General features: G+C 32.7%; 1 protein-coding gene and 1 long non-coding RNA gene across 9 annotated transcripts; one reads left to right on the top strand and one right to left on the bottom strand.

The window, feature by feature from the left end:
- On the top strand, positions 1 to 2,998 carry LOC141683886 (uncharacterized). Its single transcript, XM_074488679.1, has 3 exons — positions 1 to 791; positions 897 to 1,546; positions 1,652 to 2,998. Exons 1-2 carry the CDS (start codon positions 79 to 81, stop codon positions 1,468 to 1,470), a joined length of 1,287 nt encoding a protein of 428 aa, XP_074344780.1. The 5' UTR covers positions 1 to 78; the 3' UTR covers positions 1,471 to 1,546; positions 1,652 to 2,998.
- On the bottom strand, positions 2,103 to 8,143 carry LOC141683887 (uncharacterized). Of its 8 annotated transcripts, none has more exons than XR_012560478.1 (6): positions 7,944 to 8,143; positions 6,604 to 6,711; positions 6,338 to 6,498; positions 5,923 to 6,037; positions 2,355 to 3,509; positions 2,103 to 2,242 (listed from the first exon to the last, which is right to left on the bottom strand). It is a non-coding gene; the product is annotated as an uncharacterized LOC141683887 (long non-coding RNA). The 8 variants fall into 8 exon arrangements; XR_012560479.1 differs by having other exon boundaries at positions 2,106 to 2,242; positions 2,334 to 3,509; XR_012560480.1 differs by having other exon boundaries at positions 2,121 to 2,256.
- Positions 8,144 to 8,705: the final 562 nt, after the last annotated feature.

The raw sequence follows: 8,705 nt of genomic DNA, 5'->3' as shown, positions 1-8,705 counted from the left end.
TTGTGGAAAAATTTAAGAATCCAAGCTGACAATGATATATTCTTTCTTTTTTCATAGCACATTCCTGTACAACCAAAGATGGAAGAGAAAACTAATGTAGTAATGGAGCACCCTGGTCACGATCACTTGCTAATCCTGAATGAAAATTACATTGCTAAAGAGGGTGATGTTTGTCGTGTCTGCGGTGAAGAAATAGATTCATGTGAATCATCACCTATTTATAGTTGCATCAACGTCACTAGCACCGCTAGTACTAGTAATACTGATTTTTTAGTCCACAAAACTTGTGCAGAGTTACCCCGAGAGATTGTAAACCCAACTGACCCGAATGAGGTTCTCTCTATTCACCCTTGTCCATGGGGGCAAGAATATTGTATAATATGTGGCTTGTTTGGGAGATCAACTTATTTTACCTATCAGCAGTCCAAAGAGGACACTATATTTGTGCATCCAGGTCATAGTCATCCGTTAGCCTTAATCGAGCATCCCTCCTCATTTCAATGTTTTGTATGCAAAGTAAATGATAATATATTAGACTCGTCTTATAGATGCACCAAATGTCAGTTCTGGATCCACAAAAGTTGTGGTGATGCACCTCCCTCTTTCCAATTTCAATTTCATAAACACCCTCTTATCCTCTCATTTTCTCTTCCTGAAGTCTACCAGAAATTTTATCAGTTCTGTAGAATCTGCAATGAAAAACTGTATTGGATAGAATGGATTTACTGTTGTCTTAACTGCAGATATTTCACTCATTTTCAGTGTGCTAGATCAAGATCAAGTCTGTTGAGGTATTACTCTACGTAAGAATCGATATTTACATCTATCTATCTTTATATAGATATACACGTCCATTTATCATCTTTTTGGTGTTCTATGTTTTTTGGTATTTTCAGCTCCGGTGAGAACGAAACGTTTCCTAATTTGGTGCACCTGCCCGCAGCCGATGAATTATCCCAAAATCTATTGCTTGAACAATTTATAAAGGATAAGATTATTCTATCTGACTCTTCTAACAACAGTAGCATCTCTATTCACCCTTGGGTCGAATATGACACCTATTGTATAATATGTGACTTGTTTAGGGGACAAAATTATTTTACCTATCGCAGTAGTTTGAATCCTAAAATTTATGTTTGCTTCAAATGTGCTGTTATCCAAGTTCAGCAGTCCAAAGAGGACTCTATATTTGTGCATCCAGGTCATAGTCATCCGTTAGCCCTAATCGAGAAACTGTCTTCATTCGAATGTTGTGCTTGCAAAGTAAATGATAATATATTAGACTCGTCTTATCGATGCACCAAATGTCAGTTCTGGATCCACAAAAGTTGTGGTGATGCACCTCCCTCTTTCCAATTTCAATTTCATAAACACCCTCTTATCCTCTCATCCTCTCATTTTCTCTTCCTAAAGTCTACCAGACATTTGATCAGTCCTGTAGAATCTGCCATGAAAGACTGCATTGGATAGAATGGATTTACTGTTGTCGCAGCTGCAGATATTTCACTCATTTTCAGTGTGCTAGATCAAGATCAAGTCTGTTGAGGTATTATTCTACGTAATCATCGATATTTACATCTATCTATCTTTATATAAATATACACGTCCATTTATCATCTTTTTGGTGTTCTATGTTTTTTGGTATTTTCAGCTCCGGTAAGAACGAAACATTTCCTAATTTGGTGCACCTGCCCGCAGCCGATGAATTATCCCAAAATCTATTGCTTGAGCAATTTATAAAGGATAAGATTATTCTATCTGACTCTTCTAACAACAGTAGCATCTCTGGTGCACCAAATTATATTAAACATTGGTCGCATGAAGAACATGATCTTAAACTCATAACAACTGATGAGTTGTATGATCGGAAAAATGATGATGAAATATTATTGCTTTGTGATGGTTGTGTCAAACCCATTCAAACTTGTGATAGTCAATTATATGCTTGTCTTCCTTGCAAATACTTTATGCATAAATTCTGCGCCGAGTTTCCTAGAGAGATTGAACACCACCTTTGGCCAGGTAAAACGCTATTTGCAAATAAGTATAGAGAGTCATTCGAGGTTTTCTACTGTGATGGTTGCAGAATTTATAGCAGTGGTATATTCTTTAGTATGATACTACCCAATGAGCACACAATCCGTCTTCATATTGGATGTGTGACCTTACCCAGAGTTATCAAACACGAAGCTCACAGTCACCAACTTCAACTTCATCAAGACACAAAGCATGCTTGTAATACCTGCGGAAGGAGTTCTGCTGAATGTAAGTACGAATGTAAAGATTGCAGGTTCAGTATTTGCGGAAAATGTATTAGCAAGGTAAAAACATACAAACACAGGTGGGATCCTCACCCCCTGCACTTGATATATGATGCTGGCATGGTCGAAAAACATGAGCATGAGTTTGACTGTGAGTTTTGCTCTCAAGAAATAAACACAAACAGATGGTTCTATCATTGCAGTAAGTGTGACCTTTCATTTCATACTGACTGTATTTTAGAGTTATCATCTTCCGATCTCTTCTCCAATGTAAAGTTTGGGGCTACCGATATAATTAAAGACAAAGTGCATCCCCACGGACTCACATTTGTTTTCAACAAAAAGGTTCGTCCCTGCTGGAACTGCAAGGAAGAAAGCCTTGGTAAACCGGTACTCCAATGTGCACCATGTAATAGTACCATATTCTGCCACACATGGGGCGTGTGGTGCTGGAAGTATTAGGAAGGCAAGAACATACAAACACAGGTGGGATCCTCATCCACACCACAGGACTTGATATATGATGAACTGTGAGTATTGCAACAGAGAAATAAACACAAACAATTGTACGTGTTACTTTATATGTAATGAGATGTTACCCTCAGCTTCTCAACCGTGTTTGTTTGATGGATTTTAAATAAGAAAGCAGATGAATTGTTATTTTCTAGTGTGTGTCATGAGCATGTATTAACAACCTATTATATGTAAATTTGTCAAGAAAGTAGATAAATTTGTCATTTACTTTCTCATAAGAACGGTTCACCTCCCTTGTCTTTGACAAGGTTCAAACCCTCTACATCTCGTAAATGGAGGGAGGGATATAACATTACACGGAGAGGTGTCGGATGCCATTTTTAAATTTGTGTCTTCCATAAACACAACAACAAGTTAACTATTCATAATCATTAACGGCATCTATGAATATGAAAATAAAGATGAGCCCACGAATCAAAATTAGTCATGTGTCAGCCACGACTTTAAGTAAGGGAAATCTTAAGAGGGTCATTTTTAATTTTTATATAATTTAAATATACATATTTAACTAAATTAAAATTTTAAGGGGTCCGATGATCCCATGTAAGAGCATCTCCAACCATGTAGAACCCTTAGCTAAAAATCATTAATACATACTATAAATAAAAAATATAGAAATTATGTAAAAAAAATCATCTCCAATGGTACATTCCCCTTGTCTATAAATATAGTCAGCCTCTTGATATTTGCTATATTTGTTGAACCACTACAAACCTGTAAAAAAAAATCTAATCATTTATTATCATATTGAAGATATATATTATATTTATAACAACATAAAATTTTAATAACATACTATTTTTAAAATATAGCTAACCAATATAGCAAATACCATCGAAGTACAATATCTTACAGATTCAACAAATTTTACATATTGTCTTACACGTCCGGTTTAGCCAACCAATTATAGTCAACACCATTGAAGATGCTCTAAGTACGTTTCCAGAAATAGAATTCCACCTCATGCATCCTGAAATGCAATTGTACAAACTACTGGCGATGCAATCTAATCGTATTTTTGTAAAAAAAAATTGAAAACATAAATATTTGACAAATTTCCGTTTATATTTCATGACCACGTGAGAGAGAAAGAGAGTTCAATCAAAATTGATGAGCGCAAATGATCACAGTATTAAAAGAACAGAAGATTGAGACTATTTTTGTCAACTGCTCATGATCATCGTGTTGTTGCTTCTCAGGTAAGTACATTGGTTGTTCTAATAACTTGTTTTTATTACTATTAGTAGTAGATAACCCGTGCCACACACGGCCCGAGATCAAAATATCAATATTAAATAATGATTATAAAATTTATTTTAACTTTTTATTAAAATTTATAATAATAAAATTATACGATTATTACAATTTTTCTTTTTAAATTATATGTAGTTTTCATCAACTCAAATTTTATTAGAACAACAAATTCAGTGTTATTATGTATCTGTTGTTCAAAAAAAGACACAACTAATATTTTACATCAAAACTTTAGCAACACGATTGATGGATAATTTAACAAAAAATTAAATTAATATTACTAAGTAATTGCATATTAAATATCTTATTGTCAGCTGAATTTGTGTTTTTATATAGGTTTTTATTACATAATTTTTTTTAATAAAATATTCATTATGTATGTATAAATTTGCATTTGGTGCTAAAATAGAATTCTGTAAGTATGAATCTAGAAATTACAATGTATATACGATTCCGTTTATATATAAACAATATAGATATGTGGTATATAAGAATCAAAAAATGGATAAAATATTACATATAGAATTATAAGTCATATATGAATAAAAAAAGAATAAAAATGGTGTATTTATAGCTATAGTAAGATTTAAAAAGGATTGAAACCAAAAGTTCGTAAAACGGAAAAGGGGTGAAACAAAGTATCCCTCAAAAGATGGTTTCCTTATTAATTAATAATAATACTGTTTAAAGGGTTCCATTTTATTATTTAAATAAAAAATAAAAAAGAATTGTACGAAAAATAGAAAAATTGTAATTATAATATAATTTCAATCTATATTTTGTTAAAAAAACAACATAAAACTCTACATGAAAGAGAAATATAGGGTGAAACCAAATTATGGTGTAATGTAATAAGATGAACCCAAGTACCCTGTCAAGAAATAATTTAGAGTTCTACGAAAATAGAATTGTAATCATATTGTGGTTTGAACAATTTTATTATGTAACTCAACAGTTTTATTCCCAAAAAATACTTAAAATGTAGTAAATTTAGCTATGCGGACATGACTCTTTTTATACCTGAATATGGTTGTAACTAATTAATACTTAATCAGGTTTCCTGATTTACACAGTAGATATAATTAATAATTATAAATATATTTACTTTTGATGCTCCTGACAGTCATATACTAATATCATGATATCTAATACTTCGAGTAAATATGAAATCCTCACAAGTAATATGATTATAATCCTACCAAGCGCTAGCAGAGGTATTAAAATTTTCATTTCCTGCAATATGATGATATCTAGTACTTTGAGTAATTAGAGTTCTTATCAGCTGGCTTTATGCAATATTAATTTAGAAGCTGGAGGATTAGCTTTTATAAGTGGAAGCTAAAGTTTGGTACATGTAGAATATATAAAATGCTCCAGGAACCCTAAGGAGTACCAATTTTTATGAAAACGAGCATTACCTGCAGAGCAATGTAAATGTGTGGCATCTACATTTTCCTGTCTTCTTCTATAAATGTAATCAAGCCTAATTGATTGGGATTATTTCCTTTATAAAGCCTAAATCGAATTCTCTAGCTTTGTTGATGAATAAGCTAGAGAGGAAACAAAATAGAATTAAAAAAACAGATGGCATACTGGACCAAACGAAATCAACATTACTGTAAAGAAACGGTCAATGTCTGGAAACTGCATTTTTAGGCCATGTCACGGTTAATCATGTCAGACTAGGTTAAAAATACATCCTAACTGATGTTGTATGTCTAGATACAAATTGGAAAACCAAAAATGGCTCAAGGACATTAATAGAGAAACCCTCGAAAGCAGGCCATTAAAAGAAAATAAGGTTTGCCTATATAAGGCTGGTATTTTAGTAACAAAACTATAGAATAAAGCTTAAAGCAGGTTTAATTTGTACCGCTAGGTTAGACTCTTACAGCAGTATTCAGAACTGTTTACCATTCCAACAAAAGCTACGGATTTGAAATGTTTGTACCTGGCCCTGCAGGACAACCCATGATGGTGTATACCACCTACAAGTGCACGATTACAGAAATAATCAAATAATAATAAAGAATTCAATTGCACTTTAATAAGCTAATCTCACTAGTTAACAACTAAGAAGTAATGAATATCCAATTGGTAGGCATAATGTTGCATATGCCAGAAGGCTTGGTGCCAAATTTTTCGATGTGACAGAAACATTTTTACACTGTTATTTTACCCTTTTTTTGTTTACTAATTAGGGAACTTTCCTTCATCATTAGCAGTTCACATTTAAATCACGAAACAGTAAACAAATAGATGCTCAAGTCACCTCCATATATACATACCCATGGGGTGTAGGCATTCCGAAATTGCGCATAATGTTCTCCTTTGTGTTTCTACCCTTCTATTGACCAATGAACATGTAGCTTCTTCCATTTATTGATCCAAGACCCGTGATAATTGCAGGATCATCATACCCTCCTCGATCACCATGTAGCTCTACAAACTGGAGAGATATGAAATAAAATACTAAGGGATCTTTTAGAAATCATTGTTAGTCTAACTAAAGAAAAATAGAAGCATGAGAATTAAAAAAAACCTTTACTAATACCTTCTCAGTAATATTAAATATGTGGTGAAGACACGTTGGCCTATTAGGATGACGTGCAATATTTACACGCTGTTTTGGAGTCAAATGTGTGTAGAGATCTTTGAGAGCCTGCAATTTATGTTTCAAAGTGAGAAGAGTTGATAGAGACATGTATGCCGAAACAAAGTATTGCATTCGAAGTTGAACACCAAATTCCCACTCAGTAATATCGACATCTAAAAGGGCAAATCTTGCAAAACTTATAAGCAACATTTTATTTGAGCTATTCACAAAGGAAGGGTCAAATTAATAAACTCAAATGCATCAGGACAGAGTTTCACTAGCTTGATACCAATCTTTTAAGTTCTGAGGCAGCAACAAGTCTAACTACTACTCAACGTTAATAAAGTACCAAAGGTACAATCAGTTGACACACAATCTCCAATTTGCCATTTCTATCATGAATCTTTTGGTTTCTGCTACTTTATGTACCCATGTCTCACATCCATTCAAAAACAAAAATAATCTACCATTTTCTTTGTTGCTATTATCTTTTCTGCTACGAGTGGACAACATATAGTTTAATTAAATAAGCAATACAAGAAGTATTGCAAAAAAAAAGGTTATATAAACCCAATTTCAATTTTTACAATCGTGTACATGCTAAAGTAAGATTCAAGTTTGGAGCTCTTAACCTTCACATTCAAGTACTTCATAATCCTTTCAGCTTTGTTGAAGACTCTAAGATCAACCTAAAATCAGATATAAGAAACTTTCTCTCTAGCATAGAGCTCATTATACATATTTTACACATCCTAAGTCTTCCCAAATCACCCATTTTTATTATCTTTAACTTCTTTTAAACATGAAAACACTGAATCAGAGGCAAATAATCCAAACAATAGTCAACAAACATACGAACATAAAAAAGAAACAACACAACCATACATACCATTTTGAAAATGTTCAATTTAACCATCAGCAGAATATAGTGGCACGTTGACATCAGAAAATGTTCTATTTAACCACTCTATCAATACTGCTCTCTGCATTTCTGCACAACCAGTTTGAAAAGAGCTATCCAACTTAAAAAGAGAAAATCAGAGAACAATATAAGAAAAATCACAATATTTTTTTTAAAATAGTCAAAGTTTCAGAAACCTTAATCTGCTAGCCTACTTGAGAGAGAGAGAGGGAGTGTGAGAGAGAGGGAGAGAGAGAGGCATAACCAATTTAGGAACAACACATGTTTTAACAAATACCAAAGCACGCATATAGAAATCAAGACCTAAATCGAGACATTTACATACAATTTAAAGCAAATATACATACAATCGAGATAAGAGAGAATTGAAGGATACCTAAATTGACCCCGTTAATTGAGAAATAAACATACATACAATGAAGATATAAGCCCTCAATCGAATTTGAAAATAGAAGCTAACAAATGGAACACTGAACCCCCTTAACTGAACCGGCAGTCGAAACCCTAATTTGTGGTCGCACTACTTTTCTTTTCAGAGGAGATATGTTAGGCTTTGTAATTGACAGAATTTGGGCTTTGGAAGCTACGTTTATAATTTTTATTTACTTAGAGCATCTCCGATTAGCGATAATTGGTTGGCTAAATTGGGCATGTAGGATAATACTCCTTCTGTCCCATTCATTTTTATACGTTACTTTTTATCACGCTTTTCAATATTCCTTTAAAACATAACTCCACAATATTTTTTTAAAAAAAATCTGAATAAAAGTTTCATATTTAAACTTTTATTCAAAAAAAAATAAAATTAAAAAAAAACATTATCAAACTATACTTTATAGAAGCCTCGAAATACGTGCAAACAGTGAACGTATAATATTCAACGGGACAGAGGGAGTATGCAAAATTTGTTGAACCTGTAAGATATTGTGTTTCGATGGTATTGGCAATATTGGTTAACTATATTTTAAAAATAATATGTTATTAAAATTTTATGTTGTTATAAATAGAATACATTACTTCAATATGGTAATAAGTGATTAATTTTTTTTTACAGATTTATTACAAGTATGTAGTGGTTCAACAAATATAGTCAACATCAAGAGGTTGGCTATATTTATAGATAAGGGGAATGCACCAT

This window comes from Apium graveolens, chromosome 9 (genome assembly GCF_009905375.1).
Source record: "Apium graveolens cultivar Ventura chromosome 9, ASM990537v1, whole genome shotgun sequence".
In the NCBI taxonomy this organism is placed as follows: Eukaryota; Viridiplantae; Streptophyta; class Magnoliopsida; order Apiales; family Apiaceae; genus Apium; species Apium graveolens.
Note: the sequence above shows the minus strand (reverse complement) of the source record. Positions and strands in the feature narration are given on the sequence as shown.

Excerpts from the sequence above, each read along its gene's own strand:
- LOC141683886 (XM_074488679.1), top strand. The coding sequence starts at position 79 with ATGGAAGAGAAAACTAATGTAGTAATGGAGCACCCTGGTCACGATCAC. Across the intron at positions 792-896 it reads TCAAGATCAAGTCTGTTGAG|CTCCGGTGAGAACGAAACGT; the intron begins GTATTACTCTAC and ends TGGTATTTTCAG.